The sequence below is a fragment of the Panthera uncia genome, assembly GCF_023721935.1.
Source record: "Panthera uncia isolate 11264 chromosome B2 unlocalized genomic scaffold, Puncia_PCG_1.0 HiC_scaffold_24, whole genome shotgun sequence".
Lineage (NCBI taxonomy): Eukaryota > Metazoa > Chordata > Mammalia > Carnivora > Felidae > Panthera > Panthera uncia.
The window spans coordinates 76,379,188-76,403,862 of record NW_026057580.1 but is presented as its reverse complement, the minus strand read 5'-3'; the positions used below and the strand labels follow the sequence as shown (position 1 = coordinate 76,403,862).

The 24,675-nt window shown below is 37.6% G+C and overlaps 1 protein-coding gene across 4 annotated transcripts in view; it reads left to right on the top strand.

Annotated features, from left to right (window-relative positions):
* The window catches only part of MAN1A1 (mannosidase alpha class 1A member 1), a 164,788-nt gene extending 152,210 nt beyond the window's left edge, over positions 1 to 12,578 (top strand). For 2 of the 4 annotated variants that reach the window (XM_049654258.1, XM_049654259.1), the window contains 3 exons: positions 430 to 602; positions 9,304 to 9,419; positions 9,821 to 12,578. In XM_049654258.1, coding sequence (XP_049510215.1) covers positions 430 to 602; positions 9,304 to 9,419; positions 9,821 to 9,947 — 416 coding nt within the window. In that variant the 3' untranslated portion in view covers positions 9,948 to 12,578. Of the gene's footprint in view, positions 1 to 429; positions 603 to 9,303; positions 9,424 to 9,820 lie in introns of those variants that run through there. The other 2 variants (XM_049654261.1, XM_049654260.1) reach the window with 2 other exon arrangements.
* Positions 12,579 to 24,675: the final 12,097 nt, after the last annotated feature.

The following is a 24,675-nucleotide window of genomic DNA, read 5'->3' as shown; positions in this document are numbered from 1 at the left end:
ACTCAGTAAATGATGGTTAAATGAAAGAAAATAAAAGATCATTGCCATTTTCTAAAAAGGACTCAGATGACTATATTCTCAAAGTTGAGACATTATTATTTTGAACATTATTATGTGATGTTTATAACCATTTCTATTTTTCTTTTTTTTAAATATAATTTGTTGTCAAATTGGTTTCCATACAACACCTAGTGCTCATCCCAATAAGTGCCCTCCCTCCTGCCCATCACCCACTTTCCCCTCTCCCCCACCCCCACCTACCCTTAATTTGTTCTCAGTCCTTAAGAGTCTCTTATGGTATAGCCATTTCTTAAAATGATTGTTTTGGCATATCTCTTGAATGTTGTAAAGTACTTTCTAGTTTCATTTAAGTTATAGAACTAAGCAGTGTCCAAGGCAATAACCCTTGTCACTGTGCATACTCTTTAGTTATGAAGCTGGGACCAGAAGCTTTCAGATTCGATGGTGGTGTTGAAGCCATTGCTACAAGGCAAAATGAAAAATACTACATCCTGCGGCCAGAGGTTGTTGAGACTTACATGTACATGTGGCGACTGACTCATGATCCAAAGTACAGGAAATGGGCCTGGGAAGCAGTAGAGGTGATATTTTAATCTGCTGACATTTCTTGTTCATAAATGTCTCAGGAAAAATGTTCAATGATTTCTATCAATCTAGTATATCAACTTTCCTATGGTTTTGAAAGCTTTAATCAGACTTTTTCCCAACTTAGGAATGAGTGTTGTCAGTTGTCATCCTATATCCCTGGCTTTGCTTCATGTGACAATGATATTAATATACGAATTGTGAGATTGAAGGAAGTATGTAGAAAGGCATATTATGAAATTAAGTTCCCACAGCCATAGAAATGATGATCATTTAATTCCACAAGGACTTGTTGACAACTTGGGGAAAATCACCCCTGCCTGTTGTCTGTTTAAAGAAGCCGCTCTGTGGTTTGTTGTTGTTGTTGTTGTTGTTGTTGTTAGTCTTTAGGCATTGAAATGAAAATATATGCTTGTACTTAGAGTTCCAACCTAAATAAAGAGGTAAATTGAGGCAAACTCAAAATTATATTAAAAAAAAAAAAAAGTTGATTCCAGAAGAGCAGAGGAATTGCAATTCAGGACACACAGAATGTAGCAAGCTACAGGTGAGTCAGTTGAGGGTTTGAAGTAGGCTGTATTTATGGACAGGGAATGTAAAGAAGAAAGAATTCAGTTAGAGTCTATTCAAGTAAAAAACAAATGGAGACCAGCTTTGAAAATTCCCTGAGCAGACAAAACCAGTCCAGTCCTACAAATATAGCTCAATGGAGCTCTTCTGTGAGACCAGCCAGGCCTGTGTCATTTCATGTTCATTCCTCTGAAAACCATAAGTAAAACTTCCCAAAGTTGATATAAGGCACCCCCTGACCAACTCCCTGCCATTCCAATATTATCAGTTTTCTATAAATCCAGCATATGTAGGAAATCAGTCTCTCCGTCCTCAAGTTTTGTTTTCCCGAGGGCACATGCATAAGATTTTCCATTTTCTACCTTCCAGTTCCATTTTAGATTGAAATTCTTTCACAGAATAAATTAACTACTTAGATCTAACTTTTAGAAAGAACCTATAGAACTACTTTGTGCAATAGTATTCATTCACTGATCTCAGGCTTATATAAACTTTCCATCTGTCCAATACACTGTTTTAATTGTCTTTGTCACCCCTTGGGTCTCTCCTGCCGAATATGGCATATCATCTTCCTAAAGTAATCTGGTGAACACTGTGTGCTGGTGCCCACGGACGTTGCCTCCAGAATATGTATCAAATGGTGTCTAATTTTAAGAGCTGTTATTCTGGAAGGAGTTGTGATGGGGCACCCAGGCAATAAGAGCAAGCCAAAGCTTGAATTACACTCACTTACTCTTTAACACTCTGTTACAAAGTTAGCTGTCTTTAAAAACTGACCATTAGAAATAACTTCTGTAAGGGCACCTGGGTGGCTCAGTCGGGTAAGTGCCTAACTCTTGATTTTGACTCAGGTCATGACCTCACAGTTTATGAGATCAAGCCCCCTGTTGGGCTCTGTGCTGACAGCAGGGTGCCTGCTTGGGATTCTCTCTCTCTCTGCCTCTCTCCCATTCTCTTTCTCTATATATAACAAACAAACAAACAAACAAACAGACTTTAAAAAAATAAAAGAACTTCTCTCAGGAAATCTAAAATGAATATATTGCCTTTGTGTAAATCGCTAACTAATATCTTAGGAAGCCATTGATGAATATTGCTTTTTACCCACTCCGTGTAGAATATGTCTTATCACTGATCATTAATCATTTTAAGGAATGACGATTCTTTAGGTCCCTTTTTTTCTTTTTTTTTTTTCTTGCAAAGTTTTCTCGTTATGTTTAGCCAGTAGTAGTTCCAGTTTCTTTAAATGTGTGTTGTTTTCCCTCTGAAAAACTGTATGAAAATGGAAGTTCATGTAAACTTTGGTGATAGGAAATGATTTTGGTTTTCAACACTCCAGCAAAATAATTAAGGCTAAGAGTCACCTTATGAATATCAGTTTAAATGGATATATCTCATTAAATGTAAAACACCCTAATTGATAAGGGTATTTGATAACAGTGTGATTTTATGTACCACTAAGAGAATACAACACTACCAATTAAATTATGACATGCCAATTTTAGAGATGGCAAAGTGTGAAAAGCATATGGCTAGGGACTGATATAAAAACAGAAATAAGTAAACCAATATTGTCATGTGGTCAAAGAGCTTTGGTTTGCTTGGTTCTTCAGGGGCGTGTGTGTGTTTGTGGGGTAATAAATTGGTTTCAGATGTTAGGATTTTTGTCTGTTGTCAAATTTTAGCATAGCGTATGATGTAAGATTGTTTCCCTGTGCCAGGACTCCTGGGTGGTTCAGTTGGTTAAGTGTCCAGCTTCGGCGCAGGTCATGATCTCACGGTTTGTGGGTTTAAGCCCCGCGTTGGGCTCTGTGCTGACAGCTCAGAGCCTGGAGCCTGCTTGGGATTCTGTGTCTCCTCTCTCTGCCCCTCCCCAACTTGCACGCGCACGTGTGCTCTCTCTCTCTCTCTCTCTCTCTCTCTCTCTCTCTCTCAAAAGTAAACATTAAAAAAATGTTTTTAGTAAAAAAAATAAAGATCATTTCCCTGTGCCACAAAACAGGTGTACCGCCAACCCCACCCTTGTCTTTTGCCACTAGTGCTTCTGCTGGAACTTGAGGTGTAGTGGGGACAGAGGAGTGCTGGGACACTTGCCTTTTGTAAAGCACAAATCGTAGACTTAGATGGTGTGGTGGTACTTTTTTCCCTTGTGTCACACCCCCCAGCCCTCCTTTGTTTCAGCTGCAGCTGCGGTGGGCAGTATCGCTGTGGGCTCCCTGGTGTTTCTCAGCTGCTCTGACTCTGGGCTTCCTCCCAGGCTGTGGTCTGGGAAGCGGGACAGTTAAAGTCTCCAGGGACAACTCTGAAGCAGTGAGGCTTCAGAGTTGATGGACAACTATGTCAGTCTTCCCTCTTTGAAGAATAACTCTGAGATTCCTTCTGCATGGTTCCTCAGATGGTTTCCAGTGGGACGGAGCCCTTGCGGCCACAGCTGTAACCCAGTCAACATATTTCACTGGCTATTCTCCCTTGCTTCGTTCACTTTTCCCATTCATCACCTAAAAACTTCTTGCATCCAACCCTGTCTCATGCTCTGTTTTTAGGGGAAGCCAAACTAAAACATAGGAGTATACCTTCAAACTAACCTAGTCTATCTAGCTTTCCACTCAAAGAAAGGACTTGTCTTCGTCTTTGCCAAATGGATATTCCTCATCAATCCAAGGACTTTGTAGCAAAAGGAATATGGTACTAATAAAGTAATTCATTCCAATTTTTTAATGTCTGAAAGTGTTAGAAAGTTACTTTTTGAAAGCAGAATTTACAGTGTTTTGTGTTCTGGGGGTCCTGAGGAAAACTCCCTTCTCTCTTCTACATTTTAGCTCCTCATTTATCTGAAGACAGCATGTTCTGCCACCTGTTCCTTCCCCACCCAACACTTCTCTCCATTTGCGTCCTCATGACGTGTGCGGTCTCTCAGGTCTGAGCTGTGCAAATCAATAACCTCTCTTCTGAGTATCATTTCCCACAGCCTATGGTCCAACTTGTTCTTTTAGTAGATTGTAAAATTCCTGGCTTACACTGAAATTGTGGTCAAATGGTGTTAGCTACTACATAGCCACTGTTGTGACGGCTCTTTTGTTCCATATCTGTTTTCACCCATACTTGCTATTTGTAAAGTATTTGTCAGCCCTGCTGTCTTCTAATGAAATTCTCCCTTTCCAGCCTTCTTTCATTGATACACTCAGTAAACCTGCTTTCCATGTCTTAACCAAATTCCTGAATGGTAATGCCAAACACAATAATAATGTCGAACAAGATATGAGATTATATAATCCAGCATACAGCAGTAGAAACTTCTCCGTAAATTACCAACAATCCATTAATCACAGATATTCATGCATTTGTGAATCTATGTAGCAGAAATAACATTTACCTGATAGTTCTTTTGCTTTTTCTCAATAATGTCATGAAAACTTTATTAAATTCCTCCCAATTAAGTAGGTATAATATTCTGATAAAGGTCTACTACAAATTATACATATACATTCACATATGTGTTGGTAAATATAGATTTGACAACATCTATAATTATAGGTATGTATAAATTATATGAGGTCTCCTCTGGTCCACCATAGCAGATAAGCCTTATATAGGGATTTTGTATTTCTTCTTTTTACGCACATTTTTTTCTGGTCTCCTAAATCTGACCTTTTCCATATTGTCTTCTCAGTCCCTTCTTGTCCCTTCTCAGGCTGGAACCCTGTTTCCAGAATCTTTGATATGTCTGTTTTGCTAGGTTCCAAACTCAACCATTCAGGTTTATTATTAGCATTGTTGCCTGGGATCCACTCTAGAAAATCTCCACGGATCAGCTGTTTATCTAAGCTGTTTAACCTAAAGATAAGAGAATGCTTTTCTTTATCTTTCTGACTTAGGATTTTAACTCATGCTGCTCCCTATTCTCTTACCTTTCTTCCCCCTAAAAAGGTATAGTCACTGGTGTCTGCGTTGTCCTTCATCCTTTGTGTAGACTTCCAGTAACTGTAAACATTTTCCTATTTTCTATTCTCTGCTATTAGCACATCCCAGCCACATATGCTCACTAATAATGTAAGCATTTACATAAAATCGAGGTGACCCCTATGCCTAGAGTCTGAGAGTCCCAAGAACAGATTGTAGTAAAATGATGTTCTAATCAGACTGTGCAGCATAAATACGTGACTGCTTCCACTGTTGAGTTACTGTGAAACCAGGACCTGTTATGGGTGCCCAGGAGGCTCCATATTCCTAAAGTTTCAAAGTTTAGACTTGACAGGAAGGTTTTTCATTTTTTGAAAGTTAAAAAAAAAAAAAAAAAAAAGCCTGTGGCAGTTCCCTTTTTTTTCCTCTTTAATTTGCCAAAAGCCTCTGAAAGATCCCTGTCACTATGGTAAGCGTGTCTTCATCTTGTTTTATTCTCATGACAGCCCCATGTTGAGCAAAGGGACATTGCCTAGGTCCAGAAACATCTGAGGTCACAGGGAGTCTAGGGCTGGGATTTGGCCCCCTCTTCTAAGATTTTAGAATGTGTTCTGGACCACTATGGCTCACCACATTAGGACAGAGAGAGAAGAAGAATGGGGGTGAACTGAAAAGAAGAAAAAAGATTGGGCATTGTCTACCCCACAGAACAACTCTTTTCCTATAATGAAAGAGGGAACTTAACAGAAATTTCCATGGGAGAGAGGAGTGGCAGTTGATCATGCCTGGTCCTCTCATTAGCTTATCACCAAAGAACTTCAAGGGGGGAAAAAAGTTTCATTGTTAAAATCTTTTTTAGGAAATGTCTGGAAGTAGGGTTTAATTATGTTCCATAACAAGCTTGTCCATTTCTTCCAAATCCTGTTTTGTTTTTTTTTTCTTTTTTACAAATAATCTCTGGTCTACTCTAGTGTATCTGGTATTTGACTTTTTAATCAAAAAGAACTTCTGTCAAAAAAGGAAGGAAGGAAAAAAATATTAGGACCTGAAAGTTCCTTTCCGCAGGCTTTCCCTGCTTGGTTTGTTTGTCTGCAACAGAGAATATAATCAAAGCATTTTTTTAAGTTGATCTTATTTTCCCAGTGGCTTTTAAAAAGTACCAAATCATGAGGTATTTTCTTTATTCATGTAGCCTGCAAATTGTGTTAGGTTGTTACCTAAATTTTCATTTCCACACTGCCCAACCCATCTCCTTTCCAAATACTCGTTATAGTCAGAGAACTTCAGAAATGTAGCATCATTTCTCTCTAGACAGTTAAGAAATGGACTCATCCTATTTTCTTCCATCCCAGAGCAAAACAAAAACAACAACAACAAAAAAAAAAAACACTTTTTTTAGAAGTAGATATCAGCCACATTTTTTCACTGCTTTGCATTTTCTTCTTTTATATCTGTTACCAATGTCACTAATTAGTATTCCGCAATCAGTTTTTATAAAATAAGATGTTCTGAGTGTACTAGCAGCTGTTTTTGGTCCAGTATATGTTCTAAGTTTTTGGGTTTATAATCCCAATTGACATTAACAGTCTCTCTAGATCAGGGGTCAGCAAACTTTTTCTATAAGAGCCAGAGAAAATTAGGCATAGGGACCAAGTACAACTAAAAGCGTACCTCATTTTATTGTGCATTGCTTTATTGTGCTGTGTGGATATTGTGTTTTTGTTTTTGTTTTTGTTTTTTTACAAATTGAAGGTTTGTGGCTACCTGTGTCAACCAAGTCTAATTGGTGCCATTTTTCCAACAATATTTGCTGCTTGCTTTATGTCTCTGTGTCACATTTTTGTAATTCTCACAATATTTACAACTTTTTCACTGTTATATTTATTATGGTGAATGTGTAATCAGTGATCTTTGATGTTATTGTTGTAACTGGTTTGGCTGCTACAAACTGCGCCCTTATAAGACAGAACTTTATCGATAAGTGTTATGTGTTCTGATTGCTCCACCAACTAGCCATCCCCCAACTCTCTCCCCCTCCTTGGGCCTCCCTCTTTCCTGAGATATGACAATACTGGAATTAGGCCAATTAATAGCCCTATAAAGGCCTCTAAGTGTTCAGATGAAAGGAAGAGTCACATATCTTACAATTTAAATCAAAAGCTAGAAATGATCAGGTTTAATGAGGAAGGCTTCTCGTGCCAAACAGCCACATTGTGAGTGCAAAGGAAAAGTTCTTGAAGGAAATTAAAAGTGCTACTTCAGTGAACACATGGATGATAAGACAGTGCAATGCTAATAGGGAGAAAGTTTAGTGGTCTGGATAGAAGATCAAACCAGCCACAACATTCCCTTAAGCCAAAGCCTAATCCAGAGCAAGGTCCTAACTCTCCTCAATTATGTGAAGGCTGAGAGACGTGAGGAATCTGCAGAAGAAGAGATGGGAGCTGGCAGAGGTTGGTTCATGAGATTTAAGGAAAGAAGCTATCTCCATAACATCAAAGGACAAGGTGAGGCAGCGGGTGCTGATGTAGAAACTGCAGCAAGTTCTCCAGCAGATCCAGCCCAGATCATTAATGAAGGTGACTACACTACACAACAGATTTTTAATGTAGATGAAACAGCCTTCTATTGAAAGAAGATGCCCACTAAGACTTTCATAGCTGGAGAGGAGAAGAAGCCTGGCTTCAAAACTTCAAAGGACAGGCTGACTCTTCTGTAGGGGCTAATGCAACTGGTAACTTGAAATTGAAGCCAGTGCTCACTTATCATTTCAAAAATCCTAGGGCCCTTAAGAATTAGGCTAAATCTACTCTGCCACTCTAAAATGGAACAACAAAGCCTGGATAATAGCTCATCTGTTTACAGAATGGTTTACTGAATATTTTAAGCCCATTGTTGAGACCTGCTCAGAAAAAAAAGATTCCTATCAAAATATTACTGCTTATTGACAGTGTACCTGGTAGCCCAATAGCTACAAGGAAGACAATGAGATTAATGTTTTCATGCCTGCTAACACAGCATCCATTCTGCGGGTCGTGGATCAAGGAACATTTTGACTTTAAGCATTTAAGAAATACATTTCATAACTCTATAGCTGCCATTGACAGTGATTCCTCTGGATCTGGGCAAACTAAATTGAAAACCTTCTGGAAAAGATTCACCATTCTAGATGCCATTAAGAACATTTGTCATTTATGGAAGAGGTCAAAATATCAACATTAATAGGAATTTGAAAGAAGTTGGTTCCGGCCCTCATGGATGACTTTGAAGAGTTCAAGACTTCAATGGAAGAACTAACTGCACTTGTGATAGAAATATCAAGAGAACTGGAATTGAAAGTGGAGCCTGAAGATGTGACCAAATTGCCAAATTTCATGATAAAACTTGAACAGATGAGGAGTTGCTCTTTATGGTTGTGCAGAGAAAGTAGTTTCTTGAGATAGAATCTACTCCTGGTGAAGATTGTTGAAATGACCACAAAGGATTTAGAATATGACATAAACGTGTTTGATAGAGCAGTGGCAGGAGACTGACTCCAATTTTGAAAGGAGTTCCGCTATAGGTAAAATGCTGTCAAACAGCATTGCGTGCTGCAGAGAAATCATTTGCGAAAGAAACTGTCAAGTGATGCGGCAGTCTTCATTGTTGTCTTACTTTAAGCATTTGCCACGGCCACCCCAGCCTTCACCAACCACCAGCCTGATCAGTCAGCAGCCATCCACATGAAGGCAAGACCCTCCACCAGCAAAAACAGTACAACCCACTGAACACGCAGATGATGTTTAGCATTTTTTAGCAACAGAGTATTTTTTTAATTAAGGTGCGTACGCTGTTTTTAGACATAATGCTACTGCACACTTAATAGATTTTGTGTAAACATAACTTTTATATGCACTGGGAAATCAAGAAATTCACTTGATTCACTTAATCGCAATATTCACTTATTGTAGTGGTCGGGAACCAAACTCACAAAAATCACTAAAAATTGTCTCAAAATTAAATGTAGAAGTGTTTCAAATTAGCTGAGATGTATTGTCCATGTGCCCTTTAACTTTTCATACTTTATATGCATTTACATTTTGTGGCCTTTTAAATTGTCACCTGAAACTCTTCCAATGCATCATCCAACTTGAATCCTTATTTTATTGAATTTGGCAATTTCACAATAAAAATTGGTGGCAATTTATTGAAATGTGACCATCTTTTTCCCTCTTCCTTGTAATGCAGGCCCTGGAAAATCACTGCAGAGTGAATGGAGGCTATTCAGGCCTAAGAGATGTTTACCTCAGACATGAGAGTTATGACGATGTGCAACAGAGTTTCTTCCTGGCAGAGACACTAAAGTAAGTAAAATGTGTTCTAAACGTATGTGGCAGAGGTACCTGGTCAGATCTTCTTTGGCGATGTCTTCATCATGGACACATTCAAATAATATCAAGTACGACCGCTTCCGAATGCCATCCTTACATGCCTGGCAATAATTGCAGGCGTGTCTCCAGTCGTCACCTAAGTTTGATGACTTGGAATTGCTTTGTGGGTTTTCACACACTACTACCCAAACACAAAGCAGCTTCTCTGTTCCACATTAGTGACGGCATTGCCTCAGGGTTTTGCAGTGCTTGACTGTTGTCCGTGATTCTCCGTGAGATGAATGGAGACATTGATGTGGTTTTTGCTGTGTGTTTCTGCTTTCCCTGCCTGACACAGTCTCTCGGGTCTCATATGCTCACGTTTCTCCCTCCAGGTATTTGTACTTAATATTTTCTGATGACGATCTACTTCCACTGGAACACTGGATCTTCAATACCGAGGCACATCTTCTCCCTGTACTCTCTACGAATAAAAAGGAAGTTGAAGTCAATGAAAAATAAAAAGACATTTCATATTTTACTCTGCTCCATTCCCTTCACTGCATACCTTAATGATTCCTTTTCTGGTATTCAGGCACATGATGAATTTTTATCAGTAGGTCTGTGATTATTCTAAGTTCTGAAATTGTTTTGCAGTCTTTTAGGTTTATTATCAGAAGCATAGATGGACCTAAATTCCTTATCCTATCCTTTATTATTCAGTCAGTGGATCATAGGTTTTTTACATTTTTTTAAGTAATCTGGAGTTCATGAAGGTGTATCATTTTTATTACACTGAATAGAATGGTATACCAGTGACCTCTTAATTATAATTTTGATTTGACTGCAAAACTTTTTCCTCCTCTATGAGGAGATGATGTCTGCTTTAAGCTGTAATGTTTTGCCATGTTGCAAAAAGCCATAATAATAAATTAAATATTAAAAAAGCTTTTTCCTTTTCAATTTTATGTTAATCTGGTTTGTCTATCCACCAGAGACAGATCTTATAACTGTGACAGACAGCTTCTTTATGCGGGTCTATCATTATTTGATAGAATGTCTTCTAAAATACTTCACTCACATTGTAATTCAAATTAGAATGTCATCCCAAAAGGATCATCTCATGTTGACCTCATTTCATTGGAACCATGGTATATTTTTGTTAGTTAATTATATTAGTGTTTCCTAATTTGTGAATTAGTTCTCAAATTTTACTTTAAATGTCCTGTGTCATTTCTGGATCATGCCCTGGTTAATTTCTCCCATTCCCTACCACACAATGGGTTGATCGTTCAGGTTTTGCAGAGCTCTGTTATTACGGAATTATATTTTTTTAAAGGAAACAATATAACTTTTAGTGCATTAGTTTTTGCTTTTAACTGAGTATATGAAGAAATTGAGTCTCTCTAAAAAAGGGTATTTCACATGGTTTTTAGTTTGTATTTCATCTTTAAGGGGTTTTTTTCTTGTTATCAAAAAAAAAAAAAAGCATTACATTTGGCTCAGATTTTTCAGATTTGAAAAAGACCCTTTCTCAAATGTAGTAAGTTATTTCATTTCAGTTTACGAAAGCAGAATTTAACTCTGAAAGAAGCTCTGCTAGTGTATCTATCCTTTTGAATAGATATTCAATTGAAGAAAATCTAATAAACTTTTAAGCCAAATAAGAATATAGTACATTTTGTGTGGTCAAATTCAACATAGAGATCCCAGCTTGAAAGCAATATATAGGAATGGACATTCCTAATTCCCCACAGTCCTAGAGCAGATCAAAATAATGATATGATTCTTCTTTAAGAACAGGCATTATTTTGAGATATGAGTGGCTTTCCCAAGAATAAATTTGGTGGCACCCCATGTCATATTTCCCATGAAAGGGCTAATAATGATGATGCATTTACTGAGGAACAGAGACTCTGAGCACCTGCATTTTCAACCTGGAGGGGTCAGATAGGTCAGTGCAACCTCATGAATTAGGCTGAACCATATGAAATTGCTGCACTTGTAGTTTAAAAACTATCCTATATCAGCAATTTCGTATGGTTCAACATACTGTTTTTTAATTATTTTATTGGCTCTCAGTAGACTCCATTGTTTTAGCTGTTTCAGCTTTTGAAAGTGTTTCAAGATTTCCTTTGTCTGAAAGGACCACCTGTGTGACCTGCTCTTTTTTCAGTACTGTACATTGGTTTATGTCAAAGAATAAATTAATAAAGTTAGTAAATGAAAAAGATCCTTTAGTACATCATTATTGCCATGTTAATGAGTTCCTGTGACCCAGAATAATTCCTTCCACTCATATCTTCAGCTCACCTTATGAAATGAATAGATAGTTGAGAGTCCTTTCTTCCCAGGACTTCAAAGCAAAGTGTGAAAGATTATTGCAAAAATTGGGCCATATGTATTTAGATGATAATTCTCATGTGAATGTCCTAGGACTAGCAACTTAAATTAATTTATTTTCTTTGATTTTCAGTTTGATTTGTAAGAGCACAAAGGTGATCTGCATTTCTGCAGCAGAGAGGATATTAAAATCAGGTCATGTGTACACACTGCACTATAATGTACCTTTTGTATCCTGATATAAATAGGCAAGATGATTGTACTACCTTTTGCTCTGCCAATGGCAAGAACAAAGTTTTTCAATTCCAAAACTTGGATTTTTTAACGTAAGTCCCCAAAACACCAAAAATGTAAACAAGATGAGAGATGATTATTATGGTGATGTAATTTAAAGTTGTACTTTGTGTTAGTTATTTTAAACAACTTAAGTCCTTAGGTAGACACTCTCATTTTCATCAAAACTGTGCAGTTAAGTTTACATATGTGTTCACATCCTGAAAGGTGAATAATTAAAATAGCACTTAATTTTGTGTTTCTGCATATGTTTTTGGTATACTGTGCACAATTAATATTACACATATAAGTTGTATGGAAATTTACAGAACTCGAAGATGTTTGTCATGACTCCTTCATATGTAGTAGTACCCATTCTTTTCACTGATTGTTTTTAATTTGTACATAAGTCTATTCTGCCATATCCAACTTTATATAAATCTCTAATGTTATGGGAAACATAATAGATTGACACATAATTTTTAAAAACTATATTTGTAAAATTTCTCTATTGTGAATAAAGCCTTTTAATATATCTCCTCATTTGTTGTTTTTCTCCTTTTAAGTAAGCTTTTGTATATGTCGGGGTGAGTGCGTACAATTGCAAGTTGAAATAATAGTCATTATTATTAATCCTGATAGTGATTCCATACCACACCCAGAGAATCTAGACAAGGAAACATTTCTCATTACAAACTTAAAATTGCAAAAAATTTTGCATATACATTTTTGATTAATCAGATATCATATTAAGACTCCAAAATATGTTCAACACCGGGCATATAGAGTAGAGATGGGGAGTTAGTGGAAGAAATAGCATGAAGTACGATCCTTGTTCTTAAGTTTGCAATCCAGTTGAGGAAATGAGATTCACCCCACCACCAAAACAAAACAAAACAGCATTTAGGCGCCAGTTAGATTCTGTAGAAGTTGGGGGAGGAGGGGAGCAGGAGGTCACTAGGGTTTGAGCAGTCAAAGAAGCTTAGTAGAAAAGGGAGAACTTCAGTTACAGGAGAGCCTCCAATATTTATGAAAAAGCCTAGGTTTTTCAAGTTCATGTTGGATTTTTTAGAATGTCTCATCAGACATTCTGGTTGTTGTTATCTCTGCCTAGAAATCTTTCCCCAATGTTTTGTTTGTTTGTTTGTTTTTAATTTTTGTTAACTGAAGTATAGTTAACACAGTCTTACATTAGTTTCAGGTGTGTGACATAGTGAGTGGACAAGTCTACACATTGTGCTATGCTCTCCACAACTGTAGCTACCATCTGCCCCCGTACAACGCTATTACAATACCACTGACTGACTGTATTCCCTGTGCTGTACCTGTCATTCCCGTGATTTATTCCAAAACTGGAAGCCTATAGCTCCCACTCCCCTTCACCCATTTCAGTCATCCCTCTTACCCCCCTCCCCTCTGGCAAACAGAAGTTAGTTCTCTGTGTTCATAGGTCTGTTCCTGCTTTGTTTGTTTGTTCATTTGTTTTATTTTTTAGATTCTGCACATAAGTGAAATCTTACGGTGTTTGCCTTTCTCTGACTAATGTATTTCACTTAGCAAATACCCCTAGGTCCATCTCTTTCCCCAGTGTTTTTCTGGCACATTCCTCACTTCACTCAGGTCTCTGCTCAGTTGTCACCTTATCAGAATAGCTTCCTTGACAAATTCGTATAAAATTCCCCATCACTCTTTGTTCCTTGCTCTATTTTATTTTCTCCTTAGCATTCAAGGGCTCACACTTGAAAACTAGTCTAAGGCTCTTTCTCAAGTTGTGGGTTACATATTTCTTTACTTATTTGCTTATTGTCTCTCTAATCCCTTAAAATTTAACCCCCATGAGAACCGAAAGTTACTTTGTTTGGCTTTCCTCTGCCCCAGGCGGCCCATCTTAAGTAGCATATAGCACTTGGTGGCACATGGTGAATGTCGTGACTGAATGAATGCATGAGCCTTATATTCCTAACTTTTGCTATGGCTATTTTCAAATTTTTTTTTTTAATTTTTTTTTTAACGTTTATTTATTTTTGAGACAGAGAGAGACAGAGCATGAATGGGGGAGGGTCAGAGAGAGGGAGACACAGAATCCGAAACAGGCTCCGGGCTCTGAGCTGTCAGCACAGAGCCCGACGCGGGGCTCGAACTCACAGACCGCGAGATCATGACCTGAGCCGAAGTCGGCCGCTTAACTGACTGAGCCACCCAGGCACCCCTCAAATGGTTTTTAACAAGCAGAAATTTTTGAGAGGGGAGAGGGGTGCGGTGGGGAGAGAGAATCTCAAGCAGGCTCCGGGCTCAGCACAGCTCAATCCCATGACCCCAGGATCATGGCCTGAACAAAATCAAGAGTCAGACGCTCAACGACCTGGGCCACCCAGGTGTCCCAATAAGCAGTAATTTCTTTTTTAATATTAGGTATCAGTATTATATAACATGCTGTTGTTTTAAACAAATCATAAAGATGGCCATTTTTTATTGCTACCTGTAGTTGTTTTAAGGAAATATGGAGTAAATGTGTGTTTGTGGTTAGAATCAACTCTCCACCAACCAAATTTTTAAAAACTTATGTGTGGCCCTCTGTAAAATACACAGCAGAAAAATATAAGTCATGATTTTCTAATATAGAGTTTTTTCAGTATTATTATTTGAAGAGCCTACTATTTCTATGATTTAATCTCATAATCCCTGTCTCATAAGAAAACTATTTCTGCAGCATCAAGCAAAGGAATTGGTTTTTCACTTAACATATAGCTACTCAAATGGGAACCTTCTGAGTTATTTGTAACACACATAATGCCTGCTCTGTCTGCTCATTGCTGACAGAATTATTAAAGGATATTGTAAACATGATTCTTATTATACTAACCATCAACCATCCACAGAGATGGCAGCTTGGCACTCAATACATCTAATTTCTGATAATTATATATAGACAGTTGCTAAACATTTTAAGAAAACTAGATAAATCTTTTCTCATTTGAGCATAGAGTTTGTATATCTAATTGCCATTCCAGCTCCCTCAGTTGGACTAAAATGGGGGGGTGGGGGGTGGGGTTCTTATTTAATCTTTTTAATTGATTTAATGTCCCAAAGACTGATTTCTGTTTTTTCCTGGCTCATTCTATCCACACTGGCCAACACATGAGTCATAATCTTCAAGAAATATTTGCCAGGCATCAGGTATGCATATAAAGGATCAGAACTACATAAGAGTCTAGACAGCATTTAGTCTAACTCTTATTTTAAATATGAGAAAACTGGGGGATTTTCCCAAGGACAGGAACTGTTTTTTGTCCTGTGCTTCCAGACACAGGGATTCGGTAAGATTTATGGTAATAAAAAACAAACAATATATTGTATTCATCCAGCCACTCCAAAATAAAGGTGTAAATTCAGAGCTCACCCTTGAAAACTGGTCTAAGGCTCTTTTTCAAGATATAACTATTCACCTATATCAGAGTTTCTTGGAAGTCCTATTGAAATGCAGATTTTACAGACTTTCCCTAAACTTAGCAGATCAAAATTGTGGTGAAGTCCACCACTAGCTCTTTTTGTTCTTACTGAGCATGCTAAAGTTGGAAACCACAATTGTAAGCTATGCAACTGTATAAATTGGGAATTATAAGTCCCAACCCTCCCAGAAGAAATAATGAATAAATTAGCAAGTCATGACAAGCATATTTTGTTTCTACTCCAAGATTTAAGCACAACTTGAAACGCATTTTGCATCGTTTTGGAAACAGAGATTTGTCCTTTTACAGAAAGCATTTCTGAGCAAAAAGCCATACCCCTAAATGTTTTGGAAACAGATTCACATTGGATTTTCAAATGTAATTCATCTTATTGAGGGACTCTCAAAAGTATTAACTTCAATCACTGCTTTTTTTTTTTTTTTATTCAGTGAGTTTCCTTTGCTTTCTTTCCCAATAGCTGCTTCTAAAGTCAGTTCTCAAATCTTATCTTTGGATCTTGCTGAGTTTTAACACGACTATCACTTGCACAAACTACACAAAATTCCTAGTTTTGCCCTGTGCCATGTAAATATATATGATGTTCTTGGAAACAACCTCTGAAGAGCACCTTCATTTCTCATTTCTATCCCCTGTGCCTTGTGTTTTTGCATTCATTGCAATGCTAATCGTCAGATTTGTTGGCTCACCATTATGATGATCACTTTGAACCCCCTAAAACATGCCATTACTTACTGAATAAATTAATGTAAATTTGTGTCACAGATCCATTTAATTCTCCAGTGAATGCAAATTACCACGAAACCTTGGAAAACAGTAATAAATGTATATAGCTTTTTCAAAAAAAAAAAAAACTTCTCCACATACTGGGGTATTTTGGCCATAGGCTATGAACACACATTAATTCATAATTCTGCAAATAGGGCTATAAATGTACTGCTTTCAGACAGCATTTTCCAAAACTACTGGCACCTGAGAGTTTTGTTTTCTTTTGCTTTTTAACTCTCCCAGGAGAAACAAGTGAAAGATCCTTCTTCACAGAATCATTGGGAACTTTGTTCCTGACTTTGCAACTCCTTTGGAGTTTTTTGTACAAAGTAGAGGCACGTGGCTTAAAAGCGGGATGGGAGACCACCATATCAACTTAAGGTAGGCACAGTGTTATTGGTCCCATCTCATGGATATGACTTTGGCTCATTGTAACCCCAAGCCTCTAGTGACAGAAAAACAAACACTCTCCCTTCTGGGTGCAAAATCTCATCACAAAACACACTTTAACCTTACTGAGTATATAACCCTGAGTACATTTTACTGCCACTCATATTCCTCTTCTGTCTTGCTATTGCCAAACTGATAACTTTGTGTCTTACGTAATCTTAACCAGAACCCCCAAATTATATACATTTTAAGTTCTGCCATATAACAGATTAAGTCCCTCTAGTGTCTCTTCTTTATATGATACAGTATAGAAGGAATAGTAGAAAGTAAATGCAGTTAGGCCAATGGGAAGTTGACTTCCCTAGGAATCAAGACAACTGAATTCTAAACTTAGCTCTGTTACCAACTTCCTGTTTGATTTGGAACAAGCACCAAAGTCTTCATATCTCAGTTCCCTCATCTGTAAAGTGAGAGGAGCAATTAGCCTATGTGTAGCAATTAAGTTATGCCTTGAATGATGTCTGTCATGAATGCTGGACCAGGAAACAGCAGGACCTTTCTGTGTATGGACTAGAGTCCTCTCCACCCAGATAACAAGCATCAAAACCTTAGTTTCCTCATCTATAAAATGGGAGTAACAGTACCTACTTCCTGAGAATTAAAATAACTAATATATGTACAAGTTCTTGGCTCTATACCTGGCTGGATGATACCTTTAATCCATAAGTTCCAGCCCCTATTTTCAGCTTTTACAGCCAATGAAAGAATCATCTCTACCTCGAGAAGCCTCCTGCTTGTTTTGTTACAACAACACATTTGCTATTACTTTGCCTGCTGTTTCCAGCTACCCTAGGCTTTTTTTGGATGCCATCCTTCAATCAGGCTGTGTCAAATACATGTTATTGCTTATCTTCCAAGGTCAGAATTTAGCATTTATTTTCTGACATGAGAAGACAAAGAAATAGAGATCACCCTGCATGATTGCTGCACTGGTAAGAACACCATATCGGTTGTGTCATTGATGTATTCAACTAATCCCTTGAAAATAAAACAGTGGCTACAACTTAAGTACTCCTTTTAAACTGAACTCTTAGTTTTGTCTTCATCCCAGAGAAGCTTTGAAAACCAACGAACTCAATTTTATGAATTAGGCAGGATTACTGAGATAACTCTTCTGAAAGAACAGTATTGCTCCCCAAATCAGCTTATATATTTGAAAATCACTTATAGTAACTTAAAACTAATCACATCCAAAGAAAAGTGCATAGTTATTTTGATTGAGAATTGATTTGTCTGCTCAGCCCACCTAAAAGAAGGAGGGGGAGAAGGAGGAGGTGGCAAAAGAAGAGGAGGAGAAGAGGGAGGGGAAGGAGAAAGGAAGGGAAGGAAGGAAGGAGACAAAGTAGAGAGAGGGAAGAAGGAAGAAGGAAAGAAAGAAAGGTAAGAAAGACCTTAGTTTACACAGCATGCAGAATACGAATTATGTGAGAGTGCCCCTCCCTCTTCTTCTGGGACTTCCCACCACAAGAACATAAGAGTGTTAGCCTCTAGCAAGGGGCTCGTGGTTCTGCTTCCAGATTCTGCTTAAGAAAATGCTCAAAGTTCCCCTTGCCTCTCCTGGCCTGTCACACTCTCACCACGCTTCTATTCACATGCATCATACTATGGTGTCATTATTTTCTTTCTTTCTTTCTTTCTTTCTTTCTTTCTTCCTTTCTTCTTTCTTTCTTCCCACAAATAATAAGCACCAAGAATGTTCCAGACACTGTCCTAGGTCCTAGGAAATCACCAGAGAGCAGCGAGTTAGACTTGCTTCCTGTTTTCATAGAGCTAAAGACTAGGAAAAAGGCAAATATGCACAAAAAAATAATAAAACTTAAAAAGGAAGATGCCAGGGCTTGTTCATTAATATAAATGCAGGACTTAATATGGCACCTGGCACATACCTGTCTCTAACCCAACTGCGCCCTTCCATCCTGCACATAGGAGACACTAAGAGAGCATTTGGTAAAGAGTGAAAAAAAAAATGTTAAGAAATGGATAAAAAGCCTCAAACTTCTGTTCAAAATATATAAACATAATTTTCATCTTAAGTTTGCCTCCAACAGAACACAGCTCCTGCTGGGCCCTACTAACTCAAAGTTGAATGTAGATTCTATTTTTAGTGGATAATCTAGTGTTTATCTTAACTGTGAGATACCTAATTATAAGCTGTCATTAGAAAATTTGCATCACTGTACTTGCAAAAGCAAACTCACCGAAAATAGGACAGGTTTCTCATCTTTCAGTATGCTCAAATTATATCAATTGTCTCAGAGAAAACCCATAGGAGCGCAAGCTGTGTTCCTCCATTTTAATTGCTCTGGAATACTCGCTGTCATTAAGATGAACAGACCCAACACATAGTTTCAACGCCATTAGGGTTTGGCTTGTTTAGTTTATTTTGTTTTGGGGGTATGGGGTTGTCATTTCAGTCATCATAGATAAAGCCTTCTCAACAGCATGCCCACACATCTGGGACTGGCTTCCTCAGGTCGGTGAAACACTCAAGGGACACTATCTGTGATATAAATGATAAAGAGCTCCTTCTCTAGTGTCTGCAGCCTTTTTGTAGTCCTCTCCAATAATAGGACAAGGAATTCTAGCTAGGTCTGAAGTAAATCTGTTAAAAATTATATGATTATATTTTTCTAATAAGTTCAGCTTCTTTTCCCCAAGCTTGTCTTTCTTTAACCATTCTAACAGGTGACTGATTCAAATTTTCACTTCATTAACCTTATCTTGTCTCTCACTTCTAGGGGTCTCACTTCTAGTGTTTGTATAAATGAACAAATAACAGAGAAGGAGAAAAACAAAGAATCTTACAGAGATTAATCGATCCCTGAAAATCTGAAAGTGACTTTTGTCACTATTATAAATCAATATACAGGATTTTCTTAATCACTGGATAAAAACCATACATCAAAACCATGATTAAAAGGTAAACAAATATAATGAATTTTAATAAGAACTTGGACTTATTTTGCCACTTTAAAAAAAGTATAGGATAGATTGTTTTTTTTTTTCCTTTAGTCTCCTTCATACAATGATGATTGCATTAAGGAGAAGTTCCAAATTTTCCACATTGTATATCTGGGCTTTTAACCTCTCACAAAGATCAGATAAAGACTGCCAAACCAAAAAGCATTCTTGGCTCCTGTGCACAGCTCAATCTTTAAATAGGAGTTTCAGCACGTACAGGCAGGAGCAAAGACTTCTCCAGAGTCTTTATCTATTGATTAACTGTAGAGGATATTCTGTTTAAAATGAATCTTGATACTCTCTAAAATAAATGTTTTATTCTATTTTGGAGTAAAAGGTGTAAAGGAAAAATGAGACATATGTACCCTCCCCCACCCTGCAAATATGCTACATTACATTTTTTCCCATGATATTTCTATAAAAAGCTGGAAGCAGAAGGAAAAATCCATTTGACAATAAGAAAAATCCAAGATCAAGTGCCAGTTACTGCTCTAATGGGCAGAAGTCACTTGGTGAGTGACTCCCTACTACGCATTAGGAACTGCCCCAACACCTTTGGTTAAACTACTGATGTACCCCACACCTCTAAAGGAGTCAGGGAGACCCTCCTTTTCCTGTGATTTTGATGGTTAAAATACCAAAATTCCTAGACAGAGGCCTCAGGAGTAGACGTGACATTGTCAAGAGATCAGTTTAAAGTGAGATTTCCAGTGTTCTTACATGGTCATTATCTTTGTAATTATTACAAGTAGTGTATCAGCCAGGAAACAGAAACCACTCTGTCTCAAAAAGAAGTTTAACACAAGGAATTTGTTGCATACGTGATAGGAGCGCTAAGAAGCCAAATGGGATGGTGAATTCTGATGTCAATTCAGGAATTAGCAATGGCAGGATGCCACTGTCTTTGGCAGGAAATGGAAAGAAACAAGGTGGAATTAACGTCATCAAAGACGAGAAATGGTCAAAGCTGAGCTAGATCTACAACAGAGGACTTTCTGGCAGAACCCAAAACTACAGAGGGAAGCAACCGTCCCAACAGGAGCTAGAATCATGAAGGTGATTTAGCACTGCCAGAGACACCCTTAAAAACACAATGAATGGAAGAAACACCTTTGCTTCTCTCTGTCTCCTACCTTCCAGTCTTCACCAATGCTTTCCACTGGTCAATACTATCAGGAAAACAGGTCAAAGGAATCTGGGAAATGTAGTTCACTAAAATGCAGAGCCAAGCTGAGGATGTTCAGGAAATAGATATGAGAGAAAACAGGTAAATATCTGGCAAAAGTGACTGTAAGTAGACTCACCGTTTGGGATCTCTGCTTATCTTGAGGGTTCTTTATAGAAAAAAACAAAAAAACAAACAAGCCCTAAGACTGCCAGCTGCTAGAAACTGATAGCTTGAGAGCTTTGACTGCAATGATCAATGCACCCTCCCTGAGCTACACAGCAAAAATATTGCACATACTTTTGATCCTTCATATCTCAGTAGTCAACTTGCTACTGAGAAGACACATCTGCCCATCCATGAAAGTTCAAAAAAATATTAACAAGTGCTTTCAATCAAAGAATAGACTCAGGGGAAGAAATCTGTGAGTCCATGAAGCACTTGTTCTCAGAGAATAGAAGGGCATATTGGCTTAGAATAAAACCTGCAGAAAGCATGGCCATCAAAATGATTGTCTAAGAAGTCAGTGATTAAACTTTGGCCACCCTGCTTTAGATCGCAATTGATCTTAAGTCCAAATTTTCATATGACTGATAGCACTTTTTTAAGCCTTTATCTGCCAACCCAAATACATCAGGCTAGTTTTATATCCTACTTAGTGGAGCATAAAAATGATGAAAGCTAAATGATCATGCAAGAGAGAGAACTTCGATTTTTTTTTTAAGACACTGACTCTATTAGTTTAATAGTCCTCACCAGCATAGAATCCTGTGATTTAAAAAAAAAAAAATACCTAGAGAAAAGACATTTTGGAGCATTTTGCTCTTCATTCCTCACTTGGTTTAGATGGCAATGCTTTCTCTTCCAAGCCCAGTTCAAACAGTTACCTCTGAACCGTTGTCTGTCTTGCTCCATTTTGTTCTGGTAGCACCTTGTATAAACCTAAATGGGTGTACTTATTATATTATATTGGAAGTATTTGTTGCCAGTCTAACTCTCTCTAGTAGTGATTTAGATCAAAACAACCTTTCAAAACCAATTTAACTTTACAAATTGGACAAATATAAGTCGAGTTTGCACTACAATTTGGTCAAAAATTAATCCCCCAGTCCCCGTTGCCAAGTTTGACCATTTGGTTGCAGAATGGGGTTGTTTGGTAATGCTTTGTGAGTCCTGAATTTAAGAATTTTTTGTCATTTTCCTTTTTTTTTTTCAGAATTGGGACTGGAGCTTTTCTTATTTTTGCTGATGTATTTTCAGCTAGTTGTTGCTACTCTGTGTTATTTGTAAAAGTTGAAACAACCAAACTATCCAATTTAGGAGATTGGTTGAAACAAATTTGTAGTATTCGGAGGCAAATTGGAACAACTTCAAAGTCCAAAATTGATTGGCTGGAAGACAATATGTAAGTAATGTTTTCCTTTTTATAGAAGAATATTATAATGGTGCCTATTCATCCTTGATGCTAGCTCACAATATATAATAAGTATCTAATAAATGAGTGTGTGCTGTAGCCTAAATGCATTCCTCTGAGAGTCACATTTTGAAACCTAATTCTTGGTGTGATGGTATTTGGAGGTGTAGCATTGGGGAGGTGATAGGTCATGAGAGTGGATCCCTCGTGAATGGGACTGGTGCCCTTATTGAAGAGAACCCAGAGGGCCCCCTCACCCCTTCTACTACATGAGGACACGGCAAAAATACTCTGAACCAGGAATTAGGCCCTCGCACGACACCAAATGTTCTGGCACCCTGGTCTCAGACTTCCCAGTCTCCAGAACTGTGAGAAATAAATGTTTATAAGCCACCCAGTTTATGGTACTTTGTTATAGCAGCCTGAATGTACTGAAACAGTATGAATATAATTTTTGTTCTTTTTTATTCTGAGTTCAATCCATATGGATGAGTGGCATTCATTCTTTCAGTATACTGAAAGGTGTGTATGCTCAAGGGTCTTTCTTTATCGAAGATTTTGCATGAATGCATTAGTTCAAATGTGATTCTACTGAGTTAAGAAATAGGGAATAAACAATGCTTCTTTCCCTCCTCTTCCCTCAGACAGTCTGTTTCTCCAATTCCCAGCTTCTCCATTCCCTACTCCTCCTCCCCAAATGTTAAGCAAAAGTCTCACTATCCATAAACCATATGCTGGAACAAAGTTATTCCTTTCATAAGTTATTTTCTGCCCAACTCTAAGAATTTCATTTAGACAACACTCTTGAGGGCTTTCCATACCAGAGTTGTATATTACCGCCAAAGGCACAGGGGGGAAAAAAAGAATTAGCAATCTCATAAATTGTTCCTGAGTGGTTATCTGCTTCCAAAGGCTGAATGAGAGGGTGATTGCAACAGACATCCTTTATAATCAATCCTAGCAAAGTGTTGACTGGTTTTATTTCCAGTTTATGGTACAGGAGATGTAAAATCTAATGTGGCATATTAATAAACAGTAACGGTCTATAATCATTTCATAACAAGAAATCAGCTAAACAAACAAGTAATTAGGTTGCTTAAAATGTAATTAATAAAATTATTAATTCATGTCAGGACTTAATTGCTTTTGGCAAGACCTTTGTTGGACTTACAGTAAGTTACCAGCCCATCAGAGTACTGCAGAGGAGTGGTCATTTTATAGAACACAAATGGCCTCCCATATGGTATATACCCAAATGTACCCATCCCATAAATGGTGGAGGGTAGGCATGCTGTGGGTTTTTTTTTTTTTTAATGAATCACTAAAAGGAAATAAGAATACAGAGACATTTGGATTATGAGAATGAAAAGGTCGTATTTTAGAGCAGTTCAAACAAAATAAATTATTTGTTGTAATGTCAACCAACAGTTTTAGTGCTGAATTTTTAAATGCCCAGTGCAAATAATATTATCAACATTCTTATATTTGGCTTTTTATGGCATATCATCACATACATTATTTCATTTCACCATTCTAATGGAGAAAATGTCATTCATATATGTCTGTAGTATGTATACATGTTTCACTGTAAACAATGCATTTTGGCACATTTTGAAAGTGCACAAGTAACATAAACACAAGAAATTCCTGGTATGGTGTCAGGTGAGCAGTTGTTGATGTAGGGATCCATGGATGGGGCCTGTGAGTGTGTGTGCATTTTTCAGGAATGAGGATCTAAAATTTTAATCAGACTCTCAAAGGGGAAAGAAGATGAAAAATATTGGAAAGCACTCTTATAAACAGATGCTACAGTCACCAAGTAAATATAGGTGGTCGAGTTAACCCAGGAGCTCCCCAAATGTAAGTTCCTTGCACTATTTGTATCCAGAGAATTTTGCTAAAATTGCTCATTTTTATTCCATGATCCCAGTTAATGTATGATGAAGAATGTGAGCCTCTTTTTTATCCATTTGGGAGCTTTTATGATAATACCAAGGAAGAGATGCACAGGTGAAAAAGGAAGTTGCTACTGTGTGTGACACCCTATGTATTTTCTGCTAGACCAGGTAAGCTCGGCCAGGGGCAAGTGCATCCTGATAAACTATACACTTTGGAAAGGCAAGTATAGTCTCTCAAGTCACCAAGGTGCTGTTTAAAAGATGTGTTTTATTCATTTGCTAGGTGATCAAAAAGAGACCATCTGAATCCTGAGACATACTTTGAAAAGAGTCTGTTACAAAATTTTTCATAAGGAGAAAATGTATATCCAGTGGGAGCAAAACTGAATCAGCCAGGATCATCTGGAATTAATTACAACAATGCCATGGCCATTCCAAATACTGGGATATCTACAGATGTCAACTTCTTGCAATGGGAAATTATATAGAAGTGATTTATTTTCATTAAGTC